General features: G+C 44.8%; 1 protein-coding gene across 1 annotated transcript; it reads right to left on the bottom strand.

Annotated features, from left to right (window-relative positions):
* Positions 1-13682: 13682 nt before the first annotated feature.
* LOC124214560 (homeobox protein engrailed-1a) lies at positions 13683-17984 on the bottom strand. The gene is made up of 2 exons (XM_046616952.2): positions 17140-17984; positions 13683-15746 (listed from the first exon to the last, which is right to left on the bottom strand). The coding sequence occupies exons 1-2, from the start codon at positions 17726-17728 to the stop codon at positions 15394-15396; spliced, it is 942 nt and encodes a 313-aa protein (XP_046472908.1). The 5' UTR covers positions 17729-17984; the 3' UTR covers positions 13683-15393.
* Between the last annotated feature and the right edge of the window lie 5666 nt (positions 17985-23650).

The raw sequence follows: 23650 nt of genomic DNA, 5'->3' as shown, positions 1-23650 counted from the left end.
TACAAGTATCTTATTGTGTATAGGTATATAAAGATAAGTTACAAATGTACGTATAACATACCGACATCGTTTCGAACCGTCGAGTTAAACCGATCGTGCAATAAAATAATCCCCCCACCTCCCGTCTCCCGTCTCTGCTGGAACAGCAGGTCGATCAAGCGATCGAATTAAATTGAGGACTGTGTAAGCCGGCGTAATAAAAAAGCTCGGGAACGACTCGACATCGTCGTATAATTAGGGTGTAATATCGATACTGCTCGCTGAAGGGATTTAATTGTGCGTGTGTGTAATAGCCATGCGATAGCATCACCGATGATAAAACAAGAAAAAACAAAAAAGAAAGAGAGAGAAAAAAAAACTCGACATCTTTTCAGCGTGCCGCAAAAATCACGAATTTGCGAAAAATTCAGACCTGCTGCTGCATTCGTGCAGCGAATGGCAGGTTCGAGTTTGTATTCACTCGCGAATGTTAAAAGAGCCGGCGAACGAACCGCTTCGCATCGCTTCGTTGGGGGAGAGGAGAGTTGAGTTTCCTTATCGGTTGACATAATTAATTCCATCGATCGGTGACTCATGTGTGTGTGCGCGTGTGTCCGTGTACGTACGTCGAACGCTGTACCACCGATGTGGCGGTTCCGACTAATTAAAGCAAGAGCCTTGGACCGATCTCCTGTTCTACATTCCTTAAATTTTATTCACTCTCGTCGTCCAAACCCTGCACTCTGTGCTGGACCCCAATTTCGATCCTGTATCAACCGTTGGAGACGTTTCGGAGAAGGTTTAGGACCCTGCCGAACACGTGATACTCTGATAACAGCTCCTGGATAGGGATTGTTACACTTTGTGCGAATCGAGGTAGTATTCAGGAAAAAACTTTCCTTCGTACAATTAGAATTGTCTTGAATTTAGCAAATTATACTCAACCAAATATACCTAACCATATTTTCCAATATGCAAATACTCGAAAGTCATTCGAAAATTGCAAAATAATGATTTTCTTTCTCATGTTTAGCGACGTTAACATTCAACAACAATTCAATCTCGTGTGTATTTCGAAACCGATTGAGGCAGTGGTTTTTTCCGAACAACTTTTCTCATTTCAAGTATGTATTTATTTTTCTTTTTTCTCGCCTTTTCGTAGAGTTTTTGCAATTTTTCAAACCGCCTCGCTTCGTCGCTGCAGCCCGAACAACGGCAACTCGACCTCGAGACTCTAGACCGGTTAAAAATCGGCACGCAAACCTCCGAATTCTAATATCGCTAAAGAAGTCAGCTCACATAATATCGGCGCTTAATTTGTATACGCTATAGATGCTTATAATTGTTTCCTGCGAAGCTGAGAAAAAAATGTTTTATCTTTATATTTACATTTGTGCTTCGGTTTTTTGTTTATTCGTTATTTGTTTCTTCTTTGAAAGGCAAAGTGTATAAGGTATAGAATAGAGTGAGACCAGAATATAATATAGCACACAACAGATACAGAGAAAAGAAAAAAAAAGGAAAGACAGGCAAGAGATACCTTGTTTGTAGATTCTTATACATAATGCAGTTAATTTACTAAACATGCAAGATTTTTCTCCCACTTCGCAAAAATAACCTACATATTTCCATACACCGATTTCTTGGAACTAGTGAAAAGTGCTTTGTGAAAAGAAGATATAAAAGTTACTTCGTAGCAATTTATTTATATAGAAAAATAGAACCATAAAGTAACTTCTTTCGAGTATAAAAAGTCCTGCGGGTTTGCCACTCATACTCGTCTGATGCGTCAACTGATAAATCAGAGACTGTTTAGCAGTCTGTATAATTTAGTATTTCTGTTGCGTAGACGTCCGGTTGTTGTGGGTGGGGCCGAAGCGCGAGTATTTAATTTAGGGCGAGATCTCTCCTCTCCACCCTCGAAAGTTGACCCTCGGCGACAGGAACGCGGGTCTGGGCCTCGGATGCGCGGTGCAACGCCTTCGTCTTCGTCGCATCATTATCGTAACGCATTGTCGGAGCGCGACTCACGATTGTCAGTATCCGCCGAATGACGTCCCCGACCCCCGACCATCCTAATGATCTCCAAGTGACTCGCCTCCGTCCGATATCCCCGAAACCCTGTCCAATCGCCCGCCTCCGCGATACCATCGAAATCCCACATGAGACCAGACAGCGGATGATCGCTTCATAGCCATGCGGCTAGTGCCCCAGACGCCATCTATCCGGGGCCAAGATAATCACCGAAATCGGCGTTGAACCTTACCTGAGATCAGACGCGTGGAAGAAAACAAAGGCCAATATTTACGACCGCATAACCCCGGAGCTACTTTGCCAGGGTTCACACGGTCAGAGTTTGTCGACTGACTCCTAACGCCGGATCGGATTCCACGAACCCGGACTGCCAGGGCAGACGACCCGGCGCCGGGGTGAATCCCCAACAGGATCGTCGACCTCACTTCGTCGCCCTCGCGAGGACCAGACTGCGAATTTGATGTTTGAATGGCGAACGTCGTCGTCGTTGGAGTTGATAACGGCGCGTTGAATTGGGAACGTGATTCCATTTCAGGGACCATGAATACCGAGGAACGACCAGCACCACCTGCCTCCGTGATTTCCCGGGACGCCGATTACCGCTGCCGCTGCTGCTGTCCTCCGGAAGATCATAATTGAGAAAAACAAGACAAGGGGTTTATTAACGCAACGAGACGTTGGCGGAAAGTGATCCTCATTCTTAACGGATTATTAGCCACGCTGCGTGACAATATTTACACTGGTGGTAAATTTGTTACGGGAACAGTGATGCTCCGGTAATTTCATCGAACAACGAATATCCTGCTTCAGTCGAGTCAAAAAGCAAGGATAATTTGACAATCTCAGGTTGACGATTACTGGGGAAGCATCGTGACTAAACGCCGCCGCTTGCCTGCCAGCGAAGAGGTTCGAAACGACGAAACGACCGGTAATCCTTATTCCTGGGCACGGCCCTGGCTAGTAGCATGACACAGCGGGCCACCCATGACGGCGTCTTGCGCCCGCATCTATCACTGTACCACCTTCTCGTCCTTCTCGTCCTTCCCCATCGTCGGTCGGACCGGCGAGGCGCAGGCTCGCTCTCTCCCAGCCCGAACGAAGGTTAGTTATCCTTTGCGGTCCCCCAATCGGCCAATTACGATCAGACCCGTTGACTAGAGGAGGCGACGGTGTCCAGGGACATTTCAACTACGCGTCACCCGGAGAGGAACAAGAAGATCAGAACGAATTCCGACCCAACCTCGGGGTTCGAGTATAACGGAGCGATTAACGCTGTACAAGTTCGATCGTAATCGCTGCTGGACTCACCGTGAAATGTTCGCGGGTGCGACATTCTTCCAAAATATGCATTCCGACCGACGAAACAATGAGACTCGGGGATGGTTCGACCCTCTATATCTCCGTCCGTTGCTCCTTCTTCTTCTTTGGCGAGTGACTGATCGGTGGACATCCTGCGCCAGGATGCAGAGCCTGTTAATCGAGAGACGAGGATCTGGCTGATATTCACTCGTATTTTCGTACTCGTTGGGCCACGTCACGTACCCGATTCCATTCGTAGCACTCTTCGACCTCTCGTTGTAACGAAAATCAGGCATTTGCCTCGAGAAAGCCGCGTGCTGCAGGCACCGGGATTAAAATAGCCTTATCCATAGCGTAATCTCGCCGGTCGGTTGACCGTTGACCACGCTCTTGGACGCGGGCCCGAGTCCTTCTTTCATGTCACCGCATTATCACGTCGAAATGGCTTTATGGTGAGCATTACACCGCAGGCAATAAAACCGCACCGTGCCATCAAACGGAACTCTTCACCGCGCTCATTTCCCTCTTCGAGACAGTCGAGAAATCTTCGAAAATTTTTCTCGAGAAGTATTACGGATAGTGGGAAGAGAGACCGTCCTCCGCACCTCGATCATATTTTTAGCCCCTGAACTCTGAGAGCGAAGGATGATGGAAGCTTTCGCCATCGTTACTCAGGACGATTTCCGAACAGCTTCTCTCTTCAGGGGTTGAAGAAGCTCGATGTCATTCGACGGGTTCGGGAGATCCGTCGTTTCCCGTTGTCTCGAGCGAAAGAAGCACGCTTTAACAACTTCTCTTCGATCCGGAGGAACCGCTTCGCCGCAAATAACCGCGTTCCGGGCTGCAGCCGTCGGTGCAGGGCACATAAACTTTGTGCAGTGCCTACGTAGATATAACGCAAGCGTTATGGTAGTTGGTACTGGAGGGGATCGGCGAACCGTAAGTTATGGTTTACGAGCTCGAGTCGGGAACCACCACCACCACCACCACCACCACCGCCGCCGGATGATCTATCGCCGCGGTTGCAAGCCCGCGATAATCCGGCCACGAGCATGGCTTACCCCCATTATAAACTCCACTATGCCAAGACACGATCTCAAATACTAACCGCCCCCCGCAACCCCGTCCATCCCGGTCCGCCCGGCTCCCGGCGTGTTCTGCCTTATGACCCTGATAGCGTAACCTGACTTATCTTTCACTCGACAGTCGTACCCACGAGGCGAGGCAAACGTCGTTAATCAAGGTCTAAATTGGAATCAGATTTTCGGTGGGTGCTTTTACCTCGTTCACCTTTCGACGGATGATTTCCTATCGATGATGTGGAAACCATGTCACTGCACTTCGTCGTCCGTGACACAGGTCTGCTGAAAAATGTTTTATTCCCCTCCGTCATATACAGTATTCTTGCAAAATACAAGCTGTTTGCATAAGGAAAGCATAAGAATAACGAAATAACCACCATTTCATTGCAATAAACTAAAGAATTTTTTTTATTGAATTAAACAAACAATTTCTTCGTGAAATTTATTCAACGTTTCGCGTTCATTCTTTTTCCCTGTGAAACCTTTTCTTCTTTTCTTCGATACACCTCCGAACTCGCTTCCACTTTCTATTTTCTCTTTCCCTGTTTGCAATTATTCTCGAGTCCCACTCTAATACATATTAAATGAAAGTAGGAAATAACATTTGCACAGGGTTTTCAGAATCAAAAATAAAGATGTCAGGTTTCGAGTTGAACGCGAGTTTCACCCGAAATGAAACTACGAACACGGGTTCAAGAAAAAACCAGACGTGATGGAACTTTTTGAGTATTTATACCTTTTTCAGCGAGTAAAAATCTACAACAATCAGCATAAAAAATGCTGTGCAGTTTTTTGGTTATGCAGAGCTGCGCGATCAGAGACAAAATACACCTACAACTGACAAACTGCAGATAGAGGGTGAAAAGTAATATACCTACCGACCGACAAACCCGTGAACGGAATCATTTGTCTCCGACGCGTATCGGTGACTTCGTTGCAGCGCCCGACTCGCAGGGGTCGGTTCGGTCTGTAAGCCCTGCAAGCGTTTACTTAACCTAATAGAATACCAGTCACGACGTTTATCGTCTGATTCAATGCGCGTTGATGCGGTGGTTATTTAATCAAACATCTCCGCCGGCAGTTTTCCTCTGCTTACACTGCAGGGGTGGTTCCCTGATGCTGCTCGTGCAGCACGCGCGCCCCGAAAAGAGGGTCGCGAACGTTTCGAGGAATATATAACGCAGCGCTTCGTTCACCCCCCTCACCCCCCGAAGCCTCTACGCTCCATCTCCGTGCATATAATACTCCGGGATAACGACCCACCACTTACTTTTCTCCCCATTATTTTGGTCAGATACACCGTAGTAGCTGAAGCAGCGGTACAAATAGACGTTTGTCGGATTGGGGGAAACCGCCTTGATAAATATTTAGCACCCTCCGGTTACGTGACGGCATATGCCAGACTCATCCGCGTAAAGCTCTTTCGAGATTTTCATCTCTCGCCGCGAGAAGGAGGAGGATAAACATAAGTGACGCCAAAGCTAAGCTGTTGTCTCATTCCATTTATTCCATGGGGAAAGAGAGAGGTCAGCTTCTCTTCTGAATTTAATCTCTTTATACGCAGGGGTATATTTTTAATCAACTGTATCTTGTACCGTGATTTTTACTCTAATTATGAGAAAGACCGCGGGACCTACGTTGCATGGAACTTCAGGTCAGGAAAAAAAACATGCCTCCGTGATACTGAAACTGAGAGGTGATTCTTTTTCCAGTGCGCGCAGTCGTTCTGGTTAAATGTACCGCGTAGCTACGGCTGCAGGGTGGATCGTTCTTATTTTTCTGAGAGTGATCGAAGAAAGAGAGAGAGAGAGAGAGAGAGAGAGAGAGGAAAGTGGATCGTAAATTCGCAGGATATGACTCGGCTTTTCGCCATCAGCTTCTGCAGGCTCGGTTTCCTCGTGTCTTGTACCGCTAAATAAAAAAAAAAGTCGATGGGTGAATTGAAAAACGGTTTTATCCAGCATCTCGAACGTTACAAGGCTGAAGATGATAACGTTAGCATAACGAAATAAAATGGAAAAAATCGTTGTTGTACAATTTTAAAACTACTTTCAAGGAGTTGCCTTTTCGTAATACGAACATGTTTTCTTTGTTACGATTCATCAGATAAATCTTGGACTATCCTAAGAATCGAGGTAACAATTTTTCCTAGACGTGCATCGTTAAAGTCACGCTACTAAATTTTCACGTCGTTCATTTTGTAAGTTCATATTTGTCAAAGTGTTAATCTGTTGATCGATTTTTCCTACCGCTCCCTCTGACGACGTTTTATTTGTGTTTTTTTTTTCTCAAAATTTCTCGTGTCTTCTTCCGCTTCCTCGGCATGAAAAAAAAACCCTTATAAAAGTAGCGGAAGGAGGTTTAAATCGCGTGAAGTCAACGTCTGGAACGCCGCGCCGAGGTGAAGTTAGAGGGGCTGCAGGTCGGTTGCTCTAAACTTTGGAAACTTACGGGGCTGCTTTTTACGATCGGTACGTGTCTATTAGTCTCATTACATCCCGAGGCCGAGGTTGGTTAAGGACGGGTAGGTATAATATTGCTGCAGCTGGGGGGTTAAAACTCGTTTCCGCGTTGCGCGAGATGAGAAAATTCACCACCGTTCTGTAAAAACATCCGGGAGGATCTTCTTGGGGGTCGATTTCTGCGCGCGCTCGACGCCGGCGTTCGCTCCTGCAGGACTTTATTCTCTTCTTCTTCTTCTTCCTCCTCTTCCCTGCCGGCCTGCCGACCGGAGGCCGTTTAATTCTATCCGTGGATTAATTAGAGGATTTCGAGAGGATTAATTACAACCCCGGTCAGACCTAGCGCGTAAACTTCAGCGACTGATAATTACTTTCGCTCAGGCACTGCAGTCTTTGACAAGTAGTAGAGATAAAAACGATAAATATTTTACACGTTTTTGAGATACGCATTTCAAATTTTAACAATCTGGAAAACTGTTTTCCTCAATACATTTTGTATAATTTTTTTTTCTCCCCTTGTCGCCACCTTTTTGGTTATGGAGAGTGTGAAAAAATTAAGGAGATGGTTCTTTGAACCTTGAGATTTTATTGTACCGACCGACGAAGGCTGGCGAATTGAAATAGTTGCAGAAACAATTGTCATTCGTTGAGTTTTGCGGGACACAGGATCTAGGGTGTACGAAAGGGGGAATGAACGAAGCGTGTCAGCAACGTCTGAATCGACCCCTCCACCCCTCAGTCAGTCGTTGCATTGCGGGCCACCCTTATCAAGTCCCGACACCTTGCGCCCCTTCGGTCGTCGACTCTTCTGCCAAATGGGCTGAATGGAATTTGAAAAAAAAAAAATAAGAAAACACTGCGGGGTCGGCAAATTATCTTTTGAGAAAAAAATCCCTCACCCTCTTGTTTTCAGCGTGATAAAAAAAAAAACAGAACAAAACAAACTCCCTACGTTTTTCAATGAAAGCTGAACGTTGTCGCGAATGTTAATCGATCGATTGATTATCGAGGATATCGCGATTCTTTAGATTAAAAGAATTTTAATGTACGCGAGAAAGGATATCGAATTTTCAAATTATAAACATTTAAGCTACGACGATAATGGAAACAATTAATGTTCTTGGCATTAAAATTTGGTGAATCTGAATTTTTGAATCGTTTTTAAAAAAGTGTTCACACGAAACTTTGTCTCTTTCTTTTCCTCTTTCGTACTTTTTTTTAAATTCTTTCCTTCTATCCCTGCGGGACAGCTACTTGAGAAAGCAATTAAGAATTTGGTTCTCGAGAGAGAGTGAAAAATGAGCGTTAATTAAAAACAGTGTTCAGTGAGTATAACACAGTACACAGAGCCAAGGAAATAATTATAATCGTAAAAACGTAAACGACAATTTGAGACAGAAAAAGAGCTTCGGAATGGAGGGTGAGTTTTGGGATGATCCTATTGTAACAGGTCGAAAAATAGCTGATTTTTGCGATTTTTTTTCTCACAGGTTACAATACGCTAATCAATCTGATTTTTATTTTTTTTTGTCCAAATTTGAGAAATGTAGCTTGGAAACTCTTCCTTTGAGAGTGTCCACATTTTTGAAAAACGACGCTTCGAGAAAACCGTTGATAAAAATGTAAAAATTAAAAATACACGTTTAAAAATTTATTATCTGTTCTTCGTTAGTGCTTCGATTTGATACAAAAAAATTCAGACTGATTAGCGTATTTTAACCAAGGAAAAATAAAAAATTGCGAAAATCAGTTACTTCTCGACCCGTTAAACTAGGATGATCGCTTAAAGCCAGGCCGCACACGAGGGAGTCGCGATATTGACTTGCAGTGAAAAGTAAAGAAAAAAAAAAACGGAGAGCCGAAGCTGCATGTGAAAAATTTTCGTCCTCCTTCTTCTCCTTCTTCTTCCCTCTCCGTATCGTCCTTGTCGGGGGATCACCGAGGGATGCTTATTTAAGTAGAAGTAATTTGATCAAAAATTTAATCAACTTGGGATTTTTCAACTGCGCTCGGCCTCCGCACCAAGGAACGCGAACCAAGCGACCGACCGACCGACCCATCGCCCGAATTATACAACCTCTCACGAGTCAGAAGCGCGTGTACAAAAGCGCGTGGCGAATCGGCTATGCGGAGCAATAAAACTCGGAAGAATTTTCCTTCTGTCATCCGACACCCCAATCCACCGAACGTTCCGAACCCCTCAAACCCAGCGCCGCATCGCATCGCATCGCGTCGTCTCATCGTCGACGAATGTTTAGCACCTACATCTATATGTGCGCAACGGGTCAAACGATGGATATGCGAGAAGTGCACGGACAACTAGGATCATTAAACCGAACGAAATTAGATCAGATATTCGACTTTGAAACTATAGATCCAGTTCCATTCGGTTGGTAGGTGATGTTGAAATTTGAGGAAAACTTGAAGCTGCACTTGACGGAATCCGTCAGCCGATACGAGTATCACGAACAGATTTTTTAGTGAAATAACTATAAGGTGTAAGTATTTTACGATTACAGTTCGGAAACTTTATTACGGGTTGGATCGTTGGAACCTACTCCACGCTCAGACGAGGTCTTATTTGGATATTTTATGGTTCGTACACGTCGATTGTGCACTTACGCACCACTACTTCCAACGCAGGAAAGGGATCGGTTTTAAGGGGTTACAGCTACAGCATCCAAGCTGTACCCCCCCTTAACTGGTTTATTATTAATCATCAAGTAATTGGATTACAACAGTGGTCAGTGTAAAGGAGTCAATTATAAGTGACTCGTGTGAAAGCTAGAATGGAAGTGACGAGTTTAGAGAATGTAGGAGACTCGCTAGTTGCAGTTCAGAGATGCGCCTGCTGACTCGATGAAGATAAGGAGAGGATGCAGGGTGTAAAGTGACCGTAAAAGACTCTGGGAAAGAAGTATGATGTCTTTGTGAAAAATGGCTTGTTTTTTGTTGTCCATGTCTTTTTCGTATCTCGTATAATTCAACAATTACTTCAAGTCGGCCGATTCACTTGTCGGACTTCAATGATCGACCGGTGGCTCTTACGCTTTCCCGTTGCCGTATAGGTGGTCGTCCAAGGTGGAAGGTGTGGAGTGGCCATAACCCCTCGACATGTATAGATATCTCGGAACGAGCGTCGATCGGCGATCGGTCATTCGTTCTTGGCGCGTGCATACCGCGAGGGCATTAATGAGCCGACAGGCATTCCTCTTGCGCTTTGCTCCCCGAGCCGCACTCTCTCTTTTTCTCTCCCTCCTCCCTCTCTGGTTCTCGTTCTTTTTCCCATCTCCTCCTCCTCCTCCTCCTCCTCCTCCTCCTCCTCCTCCTCCTCCTCCTCCTCCTCCTCCTCCTCCTCATCCTCCTCCTCCTCATCCTCATCCTCATCCTCAAAGCCTCGCGCGATCGCGTTGGGTGGTCCGCGACGTAACCGCGCGCATCCTACGCGGAGGTACCCTATAGATACCTCAAACCGTACCTACTATACACACGATACCGAGGTACGTACGTAACCAGAAATTCAACTCGCATGTCGGTGTACCCTCCACCTTAAGTGCATCCGCCAAGGATTTGACGATTTAGGGCGCCAACGAGACTCACAAAGAAGGTATCCCACCTTCCTTGTCACATTCAAGAGAACCATTACGGAGTCGTCGTCATATCTCTGAAAAAGTCCTACAATTTTGAGATCAAAAATCCTCCGCTTTGTCCGAAATCCATAGTCAAATAAATCCGTCGATCTAGACGTATGTTCGGGATGATTCGTAAATTTTTGGTACTTGTTCGAGAACGATCATTGAATTCAGCCGTGACCACGCCTAAATCTTCTCGACAAAATTGAACGTTGGCAAGAGATGCGAGAGACGTGGAATGAATTCGGAGAGATGAAACTGCAGCCGAGTGAATCGACCGCGAGATGCTCGTTTGTGCTTTTGACGAATTCCGCTTGGTTTCAGTCAAATTAACAGAGTCGGTTATACATACTGCAGGAGGTGGAAGAGGAGGACGGGACGCGATGCGAGCGTAACAAACGTCGCAGAAACGATGGAGTTGCAGATTTATCGCTTTGAGTTTTAGGAATCGCAGAGAGAGAAAGAGAGAGAAAAGTGAAATGAAGTGGAGAGAGTCGGGAAGAGGAGGCGGCAAAAGACCGGGACCACTTAGCTCCCTGTAAATACGTCGCGAGAGCGCCAAACGGCACATATGTCACTCCATAGATCACCGCACGGATCCAAGGGATAGCTGCTTCCTTCCTTCGTTCCCCGGTCAAAAGCTCCGTGTAATTGCCTCGTGCGCCTTTGCCCTCGACCATCGCTTCCTCGGAACTCGTTACCCTAATTATTTGCCAAGAAAAGGGGAAAAGACGACACGGTAAAATAAACCATTCTCCAAACTTTTTTTTTAACGATATTTCATTTACCATTCATTTGATCCGCGTTCGCGAATTTTTCAAGTTTGGCAAGCAATCGTTTTTTTTTTTTTTCCTCCCTGTTCAAAAATATTTTCGTAATTATTTTCTCTTTCATTGGAATTTATTTACCTCTTACCAGATCAACGTTTCACAAACGGATTTCAAACCATACACAGCATCGAGTCTTCTTTACAATTTCTGGTAGCGTGCAGCACATGCAGCGAATGGCGTTTTAAGCGATTTCTCATGTTCGTTTATCGCCGTAGGATTGGTACAGTATAATGTTCGATTCATTAGAGTTGCTCCAAGTAGTTTTAATCCGTATTATAATGAATAGTATTTCTGCAAAATTTATTCTCATTATCAACTTTTCAACGTTATTTTTTACTCCGTTTATTTATCTACACCTTTCGACAAATTGGCAACGCGACGACGACGCTCTGCCGCGATACATACGCACACACACATTTATTTCCGTATGCAGTCAGCGAGCGTGGAGGAGAACCACTAATCTTTCACTATTAGCGTTTTACCCGCAGCTGCCAATTACTAGGAAAAACTCGTACGCGGCGACGATTACGCTCGTGGTAAACAAACGGCTTAAACCCGCCCTCTTCGAGAGCCTCCTAAACACTCGTTTCCTCAAACGACAAAGCATCCTCCTTGTGGGAGTGGCTCGAAAGCTCAGTTTTACCCTCAGCGCCGCGAAGACGCGATGCTAATTGCCGTGAGCACGCGTTTAACGAATTGACGTCCGCAGGCTCCTCGTAGCCGTGCTATTTTCGGCTGAAAAATTCTGGTAAACTGGTTGGAAAAAAATTTTTTTTTTTTTTCAAAAGCTTAAACGTAATATAAAATGTCCCAGCTGGTGCACTAAAATTTTTGGATCGATTAAACCATTTTTTTCATTTATTATTAACTAATAAAAACAAATAAAAGAAAATCGAAACTACAAAGTATATGTTGATATGACAAATTAATTGTGAAAAAGTGAAAAAATTTCTGACATATTCACTGTAACAGAAATGTAAAAAATAAGACAAGTGTCAAATAGACCTGCCGGGACGTTGCGTTTAGTCAAAAATAATTTCTAACGGTGCACCTGTGATAAAGTAATGAAAATAAGATGAGGAAAAAAAAATCGATACGTATCATTTTCACCGAGGTATAATAAATAAGCTTACTAAACGACGTGGAAACTGGCGCATGCACGACGCCGAAAGGAAGTCAACGCGGAGAACGAGCAGCTGGAAGTAAAGCGTAATTTTGGGGTTGATAACGAGTTGAAAACCCGGGACGGGGGCCGGAATTACGGCCGCCTCTGCGGTTTGGGTCAGCGGTATGCCTATTTTGCGTAACCATTAGGGGTTTTGTCCCTGGATGAGCAGTAGTGGCTCAGTGAATAATTCCCTCGGGAGATACCAGAGCTACTGCAGTGATGTCTCCTCGCCGTTAGCCAAACCGGCCTCAAATTAATGTATTGTATACGCTTGTGTGCCTACCCAACTTGTTTATGACTCTGTCAAGAGCGGGGAGCTTTGCTATTCGGGTTATGTGTGTATAAGTTGGATTCAAATCCCGTGCTCACTGTCAGCCGAAAACGCGGAAATATTAACCCTAGAATGATGGTACACGCATTTTTTTTTTTACCATTTAACTATACGTGTACTGGATTGGTCCAAAAAAACGGAATATTTTTTTTTTCTAAATCACACGTTCGATATTTGTTGGAAGAGGAAATAAGACGCTCGCTTCAATTCGAACCTGTAATATTAGTATTTAGTGGTTCCTGAACCTAATTTTACATTTTCCATTCAATTAACATTGGAAAATAATTTTAGTTATTTCGAAATATTGTAGCTCACAATCAGTAACGAGGAAACGTTCATACATAAATGTCCGATAAATCTTTTCGTAGGGAATTTAATGCTCTACGAAAAAGGTCTCCTATAATTTTTTGATAACTAAATTCTTTCAAAAGTTATTCAAGGTTACAGTTGAAATCGTGTAAAAATTTGATTTTATCGTAATCAACAGTGAAAGTACTGGACTTGTTACAAAATATAGTAGATTCTTTATTTATTTATTTTTTTTCAAAAGATTAAGATTTAAAATCACCGCGGGGTACGAACGTACCCCAGTGTACCATTCTGGGATCTAACTTTCACAGATTCGTGAGAAAAAAAAGATGTTCTTATCTAGGTATTTTCTCTTAATGGTAAATTCGTTGTTACAGCCGCATACGATAATCAACTTGTGCATATTTTAAGAGCGTTGAACGTTTGTGATCTTCGTTATTCCCTAATATCGCGGAATGGGCATTCGGTTCTGATAACGGTAATGGTGATGATGATTACACGATAATGATGATGATGATGGTGATGGTGATGACGGAGGTGATTAGGGCGGCGGTGAATAGAGAAATTTTTCAAATTAATGTAACAGTATGCAGTATATCGTTTAATGATCGTTATTCATCACGTATCCTATACAGGTACATCTATATATATATATATATATACACGTATGCTAAAAGTTTCACGATGTAATTACAACTCGACGAAATAACAAAACGGTGGTGATATACGTACTACATGTATGTAGTATGTAATACCTAAACGAGTATATATACGAAGTACAAACGACGTTGCGTACGATATAATGTCTGTATTTACAATTGAGATCGTTTCAAATATTAAATATAAATATATATACGTATATATATATATATATATGTATATATAAACTAATATTATTGTAACAATATGCAACGTACACATGCACAAATAGAGGGCTTACGTTGACCGTGTGGATATAATTTCCTTGCGTTCGTTTCGCGCGACGAGTGCTATAAACTTTCGACATTAGACCCAAGTGTGTATAAAACGCATGCACGCGTGTAGACGCGAGTGGTATACCTATACCTATTCCCGTACACACATGTAACGTATAATCGCGAATTGAACGTTGGCATAATATAATACGTCTCGTGACATACGTAATATGTAATTACTTAATCCTCTTATAAGTACACAAACCACACTCGTATAACTTGTCATTTATCGGTACACGAGTGGACATGTATACCTTTAAATATACGGCATATTTACAAAGTTATTTTTTCCCCCCCTCCCTCAAACTTTTCGGCTAAATTTATTTTTCCTTAATCTTTTTGCTTTTTTTTCACTTCCTCCTTTCTTTATACAGGGCAAATAAATACGCCTTATCAGTATATATGTACATTGTACATTACGCATGTAATATAATAATAATAATAATAATAATAATAATAATAGCAATAATAATAGTGATAATAATATAATATTTTTATCAATTTAAATTATCAAGTCTGTCGAACGGTGCTCAAATCCCTCTCTCTCTCTCTCTCTCTCGTTTTTTTATCCATCATACGTTCGTTCCTTCTGCACCTCAAAATTATCACCCTATACACGTTAAATAGGTATTCTATTATAGATAACAAAACAAAATTCGATTTACAGTTTTTCAGTCTATCAAATATACGCAATTCGTATCGTATATATACAATATGTTATATCTACACGTTAATCTCCGGTATTTCTCTTTTTTTCCTAATCAAAACAGTAATGTGGGATAAAATTTTTAATATAAAGAAAATTAATATCGTATTTTTTTTCTTCTATTCTTCTTCTTTAAGAAACTTTAGGATTTGTATAAAAAAAAAAAATATTGCTATTTATATACATTCCAATATATATTGCAAAATGTTTTTTTAATCCTTATCTCGCCGATTCATCTATATACGTATATTAAATTATCTTTCCCTATTCTTCTTTGTATCGTAAGTTGAAAAAAAATCATTCTTTCAAAACTGATATCCGACCTCCAAGGGCAAACCTAAGTGCCGCTTGCTCAAATTCTAGTTCATCTGCATCGAAAATATCTTCGTGCAAAGAATTTAGCGACGGCTTTCAATCGGCAGAGTCTTTTGAACGGCAAATCGATCATCCTTAGGTAGCGAAAAGACCGAATCACAGAGGGTCGCTTCGTATCTCGTCCAAAGATCGCGATTATTCTTATCATCATCGTGATTTCCCGAAATGGAAATTAACGCTGCTCTCCACATTCGATCGTGGTTGTAAGGTCTTCATGACTTTTTTTCATCCGGGATCAATTCTTCGCCGTCCTCGTCAACCGGGACCGTCGAATGGTTGTAGAGACCCTGAGCCATCAGCTGAAGAGCCAAGGGGTTCTTTTGCCCCGTCGACTTCTTGATCTTGGCCCGTTTGTTCTGGAACCAAATTTTTATCTGCGCCTCGTTGAGTCCAAGGTCTCTCGACAACTGCTGCCTCCGTCTTTCGGTCAGGTATCGATTCTCGCTGAACTCCTGCTTCAGCCTCGCCAACTGCTCGGCGCTGAACGCCGTCCTCGGCCTCTTTTCTTCCGGAGACGCGTTCTTGTCTCCGGTACTCGATCGCTTAACTCGCCTCGTTCGCGGACCTGGAAACAAAAAGCGAAGCGTCTCGATGGTTTTGCGCCCTTCCACGAAGAAGAGGAATAAGAAGAAGAGGAATAAGAAGAAGAAGAAGAAGAAGAAGAAGAAGAAGAAGAAGAAGAAGCAGCTAGGCTTACAGTTGGCCACCGGTAAGCTTTATGCCTTAGCGGTACAAAAGTACAAGAATTGCCTTGTGACACGCGAGAGATTCCTTCCTTCGGCATTCCTCGGGGGCAGTTATATCACAGTATTTCTGTTATTATTCCAATGGAATGGTATGGTGTGGTATGGCACGGATGCAGTCTACGTGCATATAATAGCCGTTGGATTTTAATGAGAGTTAATTAAACCGACCGATACGAGTTTATTCTCCTTTTTTCGTCTCTGATCCTATTGCAGTTGTACAGTGGTTGTTAATTTTCACAAATATCCGGACGTGTGTATCTGCGTTTTACAAGCCACCGCGCGACACGAGGAGGAGGTGAAATATTAAACGACCGCATCGTTGGATTGTAGTCTTTATCCAGTTTCCTGTTAACCGCTGGCTGGCTGTGTACGTGTTAGTACCGTGTAGGTATATACGTAGGTAGGCACTTACGAGGAGGCAAAGCGGGGCCGCCCCTCGAGTTGCAGGGGTGATTTTTAAATCGCTATAAATTATTCACAACCCCCTTGAACGAGCTGACGCGAATTCCCAACAGTCGGCAATATCATTCATGTGTATACAACAATAAGTGATAATCCTCCCCCAACGGTAGAGTCTGATCCACATTTCCGTATTTTTATATGGATACTACCAGAGTGTCTGTAACGACTTAAAAAAAAATCCTTAAAATTTTTAAATGTCATGAAATTTGACCGATGAACGTGAAAATTTTATTTTTGGGTTAATTAGTAACTCGGATTTCAGCATTATACGGAATGTTGATGCCCGTTTACACTTTTTTTTCAACTTTCAATCCCTTGTACAGATAGATCGATGTAAAGGAACGGATTGTTACGTATCTCTAAATATTTGGAAAGTGACATTTAAAAATTTTGTAACGTGGTTGCGTATCGTTGAAGAGTTAACGAAAAAATTCTCAAATGTCGTGATTCCTTGGCCGCCGAAAAAATTAGACACCCCGGCTATCAGACTCGACAACGACGACGGTGCATGGTAAACGTATACAATGGATGTGTACATCCGGTCGCGGAAACGGATGATTAGTCGTTGTAGGTAGGTAGATGTAAACTTTCGAATCAAAAACGGGGATTAAACGCGAGTGTTTTTAGAGGAAAAAACGCGCCGCCGTCCGTGGTTTCGTGTATACATATATCCAGACATAGGTATCTAAAAATAAGAAATGAAGAATCTCCCCTTTAATCACACGCGTATGTAGGTATAATAATACTAACCGGAAGAAGGCCGGTCGGAGTATCTCGTGCAGTAAACCCAGGCAGGCCAGAGACTCTGAGAGGCCCCCGAATTCTGGGAGGCGGCTGTGGTTCCACCGGAAGTTCCGCTCTCACCGTTCACAGATTCCGCACCAACCGAAGACAAAGACGGCGTTCCGGTCGCCGATGATCCGGTCATCGAGCTGCGGCTGCTCGCGAGGCTTTCGAGGCTTCCGCTCCTGCTGAGACCACCCGAAGAAACGCCGTCCCGGTCCCGGTCCCGGTCCCGGTCCCTGGAGACGTGGATGCCGGCGTAACTCGGCGATGTCGGAGAGTGCGAAGACAGCCGCGTCACCGACGAGGTCAGGCTGAGGTCCCTTGGTACCGGAAGTGGCCGCGTAGTGCTGAGGATCGCCTGTCTTCCAAAGTCGGGCTGAAGAATGTTGAGGACGCTGAACCTGAGCGGAGGTTGATCGGTCATCTGCTGGCGACGCTGATCCCGGTTTTCACCCTGAAGCTGCCGGTGTCCATCCTGACCCCGGTTCTCCGGCACCCCGTAAAGCCGCATTCCGTATCCGGAGTCCATCGATATTGCCATTGCGACGCTCATGGTTCTTGTTGTTGTTGTTGTTGTTACGGTACAGTGAGTACCTTACCCTACTATGGTGGGGCGCTGGTGGGTTAACGATGATCGAAAATTTGACACGGTACCCGGCACTTTCACTCCATTTCCTTTATATTTCGTTACGCAATATTCACCGATAATCGGATCTCCTCAGTGTTACAACTCAGTTGGAATAGCAGCAGTACCAGCGGCAGCGCCGCCGTTCGTTTAACTGTTAAGCGTTTTCTGGGTACTTGACCGAGTGCCGTGACGGGTCTGACTGCCTGTCTATCCTTCCGTCGGTGATGTCTAAACTACGCGCCGCGATCCCCGCCCCCCACCCCCTCCCACCCCTCCTCCTCTACCCCCCACCCCCATCCCCCTTCGCCATCCTCCTCCGCATCGTCCGACCGAGTCGGTGCACCGAGCTAGACACCCTCGATTGTATCTCTATTAACGTTCCTGCGCTAGTCCCGCCCCCTTGGACCTAAGTTTCATATCGGGGGCAGCGAGCCCTCCAATCCCCATCAATGTTTGCGCAGTGGCGTAGCTTCTTCCCCCTCCAGAAATGCCGGCAACGCGTCGTATCGTACGAGAAACGTTGCGAGCGGCACGAATTTCTGAGATTATTGCGAGCTTTTATTTTTAGACAGTGTGGGGTTGAAGATTTTTCTATATAAAACAAAAAAAAATTAAAAAAAAAAAAAATAATCCACAACCGTCCACCTTTCGAGATTCGCGACTACACCTTTCTCGATTTTCATACACCTTCGGGAAATGTTGAACCCACGCCGTTGTTTGAAGCTTCTTGCCAGCTGCAGCTGGTCGATAGTTCCTCCTCGACGTTTTACACTTGACTCGATTCGTCGAGGCTAGTCGAGTCCTGCCCCTCCCCTAACAATCCACGCCCCTTTTTTACCCCCACCATCTACGCATGGTGGATACTTTTTACTCCATTCTTTGTCGCCGGTTGATCCCACTCGCCATCCACTCCCCTCGCCGCCTCGCGGCAAACAAATAAATTTTATCCAGTCGACACGTTACCCCTCTACCCCCCCCCCCCTCCCCACCTTCTCTTATATCGTGTATACCTACCTGAACGCGGATCCCCTCCACCACCATCGCCCAGTCTGGCACGATGCTAGAAACCCTGGTGCAACAAAGCTCAGCGTGTACGGAATTATATCATATACTGCAGGTTATCTGTCTGTGTGTGTGTATTTGTCTGTATATTACAGGTACTATTATAGGTGTGTAAAAATTTAGACATGAGGAAACGAAGAGAGACCAGCCATACACTCCTTCCTCGGATCGTTTTTTCTCCGCTTGTCCGTAAGAGGAACAAATATATTAGAGGTATAGGTATATATATATATATATATATATATATATATATATATATAAATATATATACGCTGTGTTGTCCCTGCACGCGGCAGTCAGCAGATGTGTCTATATGCCTTTATTGCATCACGAGGCATAACGCTCCGTTCGATTAGCTGTCATAGTCACCATCGCTGCTCGTTTTACATTCCTTACAGTCCCTCTGGTTTGACTTTTGGTCTGGTCTCCTTGTCTCCAGTTATCCGTGGCTAACCATTTAAGGGCGGTAGAAGGGCTGGAGGGGGGGGGGGGGCATAGCTTGGACGGTCTAAAATCAATCTTATCTGTTCTTAAGAGTTTAAGAAAAAAAAAAGATAATGAAATGAAAACACTTGGCGCAATAATGCCCTCAAACTCAAATTGCGCCAAGTGATTTCATTTTCTTTTAAAACAAAAACTCCTAAAAACAGTGGTGATTTTAGACCGTCCAAAGTGTACCCCCGCCCCGACCCTTAACCCTAAATTCACTGTGACCGTCTTTGCACGGAGATGTTCTTTTCTTGTGACAAAGAAACGGGGGTGAAAGAAGAATTTTTCAATTACTAAGGAGAGGAGAAGGGGAGTGAAATAATTACACAGGCCACGTCGGAAGAAAAAGCTTTCCTGAAACAGCAATGCTGTGTGCACGCAATTAAATCCGCATCACGTTTCACGCGACAAAACCCAAGGAGAGACCACGGCCTCGGGTTCTCTTTCCTTTGATTCGTTTTGAATAATCGGCCGGGACAGTTCGCGGCACGTACCTCGCAACTCCTTTCATCTCTCTATAGCCCTCTTTCAATTAACATGCTAATTATTTTATCTGATTATCCGTTCCCCTTCTCCCCGTCCCCGTCACTCTCGAATCGTGAAGTAGTTATCGCCAGGTTCATGCTGCTCCCCACTTCATCGCCGAGACTACCAGAGGGTGTGGCCTTATCGGATTATGGATACTCAGGAATAAAATTCATACGCGCCGGTGTTACTCGTGAACCGGTGATCAGAATTTTTCCACAAGATTTATTAAAGGGGTAAGAGAAAGAAAAACGAATCGGGGAAGATAATGTGGGAGAATAACCGAAGCGAACTGAACTGAATTGATCGAGAGTAAAACTGTGATATTAACAAACCGAAAGTAACTTTTCTAAAGTCGATTCGATCGGAAAGAATGTTAACTGCCCCAAAAACCGTGACAGAAAAATTCAAGTCTTCGGCGAACGGAACTGATTTCTTGGCTAATTACGGCCCTGAGAAGAACAGGACCAACTGCCTCTAGAACGGCTTACTCAAAAAAACTTGATGCGAGCCGATCCCTCCTCCGATGTTGAGGGGCCCGCTGACCAATTACAGTCTCACGTTCCCCACGCCGATAGTCTCGAGAGGAATGGGCGTTCCGGGAGGAGGTTCGTCTACCTCGATCAGCAGAGGCCCGATCCTCGCGTGTTTGGAAGGCAACGTGCACCCCGAACGTCGGCTTGGAACGTCAAGCTACTCGGCTGCATCGCGGTGCAATCATCGTCATCAACTATCTCAAATAGATTTCAAATACAGAGGTGAAAGTCAGGCAGGTATAACACCGACTGCAACCTTCCCTCCTGAATCGAATCATTTGTAACAAGGCGCTGCAGGTACTGCGGTGAAGACGATATCGTTCAACCACTCAATCACGAACTGCAGAGAGTTCGATCTTCATTCTCAAAGCATGCTCCTTGGAGGAATTTTCTTGCACGGTGTTCAGTGGTCCTGGATATGCCCTTAAATTTTTCTTGTCCTTTAAAAGTCCTGGAAACTATCGTGGAATTTTTCTTGTGTCCTGAAAGTATTCCATCTTTAATGGCCTTGAGTTTGGACACCGTGTCTTGGAAAAGATGAAGCGCGTGGTAATTTCATTTTGGGATTCAACCATATTCGGAAATGAGCTTCACAGTGCAGGGTTCTTCTCCATCATTCCCAGGATGGTGTCGCGCGACTCGTTTTGTCGCTTCTTTGTTTCCCCGGTTGAAAGCGGGATGAAAAATAGTCTTAGCGTGCGACGTTTCGTTGAGAATAGAATTACCTGTCACGTCCGCGAATCTCGTGTTGGAGACAAAAGGCGAAGACGCGATACGCGACGGGATAAAGAAAATAATAAAGAGGCTGGAGTAACAATTCCATTCTTTTTCACTCACGTCCCCCTAATAAATTCTTGCTGTCATGTCGCAGGGTGACAATTCCCGTCATAAACCGGGGGCTGTGTGAATACATTCGAGAGCGCGTAATTAACGGGATGAATATAAATCCCTCTGCGGTGTAAACAGACTCACGCTAGAACACCGCTGGGAGAGTACCCTAAACGCGGTTTATGAATAAGCCCTGGTCCGTTGACGCCCACATCGACGTAACCAGCCAACCAACCCTTGTTACAGGGGTTGACGGAGGGTCGGGTTCCGCAGCTCATGTATGGGTTCGGCACCCAGCCCTTCGCTGGGATCGTAACAGCAGCACTGTGAACATGAACGCGGCACAATCATGTTCCCAAAACTTACGCCGTGCAGGATCCATGATCGTAATGTCGTCTGTACACGCTGATAAAACCACACCCAGTCGATTCTACCGCGCTCTGGATTATTCGGAAGCAATTTAGAGCTTCCAGCACTGCCCGGACTTGATTGAAAGAAGACCGTTTCTTCTCCCTGGATAATTTACAGGCTTAACCTGAGTTCTCGATTCATATTTTTGATCTTCTCACCTGCGTTACGGTAGGCTTATTACGTCGATGAATCAACGTCAAGTTTAATTTCTACAAATTTTTCTCACCGGTGTACGTACAACACTTGCCCAAGGAATGTTTCAACCTCGGATTCAATCATCCGAAGTGACGTCTGAGTGGGAAACGATGCCGATAGAATATTTCCTCCGGTTGTTTGACCCCTGTGAGGCGGGATAACAGACATTTGCCCACTGTAACAGGGCCGAAGCGTGCAGCTTATGTAAAATACCATATCTGTACACCTTATACTTTCGCACTTGGCATAAATCCGTCGGTGTGATGCTGCAGCTGGCAGAATCAGACCTTGTTCAGCGTGTTCAGGGCACGGTTCTTGATATGGAGTTACACGTTAACTGGACATCGTCCCTCCTATATTCTAATGGTGGCGGAAGTCATATTTTCTTTCTAACAAGCGTCGGGTGTACGCACAAAGCCGATAATAATTTCCATTCTCATTCTTGGCTCGGTGTGCCGCCCCTAGTCACGGGATGCAGGAATTGAAAGCAAAAAGGGAGTAAAAAACGACCGGTCGGTTGGTTTTCTTTAAAACGATAGGTATTCATTGAACATGCCGTGCAGCGCCGGATAATCGTGACAGTATATTCTTTGGTGTTTTGACTGTCACTCTGACGGCGTAAAACCGCGTTAAGCCATTTGGAAAAAGCGTTAAAAATCGACGTTCCGTTTACTCCGCGCATATACAGTTCTACCAGCCAATTTTGTCCGCTCGCAGACGGACGAACTGATGGACAGACGTGAAGAGGTAGGTATATTATATACCTACGATGGGTGGGGCAGACCCGGGCCAACGTTAGAATGGTGAAAAATATCTTGTTTTGAAAGCACGATTCGTTCCGACGGAATTGTTGTGCTCGGTCCAGCACTGCGCCTTTCGTCACAGACCATTCCACGCTCCGCACGCTGTTAGAAATTCTCCAAACAACTCACAACAACGAAGGAAGTAGGAACCCTTCGGGTCACATTCGCGAGGCTTTCGAACGCACGCGTTCGTCACCTTGGGATGCCCGCGGCTATCGCGCAACACTACGTGTCACCTCCAATCGTTCCGTCGTTACTTTTCGTGTCTTGATTCTCGGACAATGGACACCGAGCTTGGTCATTATCGAGTGTGGCGAGTCGATTCGTCGAATGTTGTTTCGCCTCTTCCCTCCACGATCCGGGGACGGGCTCGATTCGACCCCGTGACCAATTGCTCGCTCGGGGTCCTGGGCAAGGCAAATTCATTGTGACGTTTGGCTCTTCCAAGGTCAGGTAGATGCATCCGGACGCCAAACGGGAGAAGAATTCTACGGCGGGTGGTAAACTCCCTTGGGAGTTGAAACTGGGATAATCCTATGCTCCGTGACTGAGTTGTCACTTTCGACAGACTTGCCGGTAGGTCAGATTAAACGCAGGTGGAAAGACGAATGGAAGAAGAGCGCACGTCTCATCTTCCGGATGATAATCAGTCAGCGTCTCCCGACGGATGCAGATTTTCTCTGCAAAATGTGGACCGAAGAACGGTTGCCGAGATGAGAAGGTCGAAAGGCTTGCGAGCTCGGAGTTGGCGGGACGTATTTTTGTTCCCGGTCCAGGTATACAGGGATCCGAACAGGTATAGGAATCGGCGCACTAAATCCCGAAACGTCCAAATATTTCCGCGGTTCTGTTTCGCCACGGCGAATTATTCCGACTTTGCTCCGCAGTCCGCCGCCGCTGTCCTCCACCAAGTTGTCCATAAAAATTGACTCCTGTCCAAATTCCCAGCGGGGTTCCTGCCAAGTCCCTTAGGTCGGCTTCCTGGCTTCCTTGTCTCC

This window comes from Neodiprion pinetum, chromosome 3 (assembly GCF_021155775.2).
Source record: "Neodiprion pinetum isolate iyNeoPine1 chromosome 3, iyNeoPine1.2, whole genome shotgun sequence".
NCBI classification, from domain to species: Eukaryota; Metazoa; Arthropoda; class Insecta; order Hymenoptera; family Diprionidae; genus Neodiprion; species Neodiprion pinetum.
The sequence above is the reverse complement of the archived record's forward strand: the minus strand, read 5'-3'. Positions and strand labels throughout refer to the sequence as shown.

Bases quoted from the DNA above. Each gene is read 5' to 3' on its own strand.
- LOC124214560 (XM_046616952.2), bottom strand. From the start codon at position 17,728: ATGAGCGTCGCAATGGCAATATCGATGGACTCCGGATACGGAATGCGG. The intron at 15,747-17,139 runs GTTAGTATTATT...TTTTGTTTCCAG, and splicing joins CTCCGACCGGCCTTCTTCCG to GTCCGCGAACGAGGCGAGTT.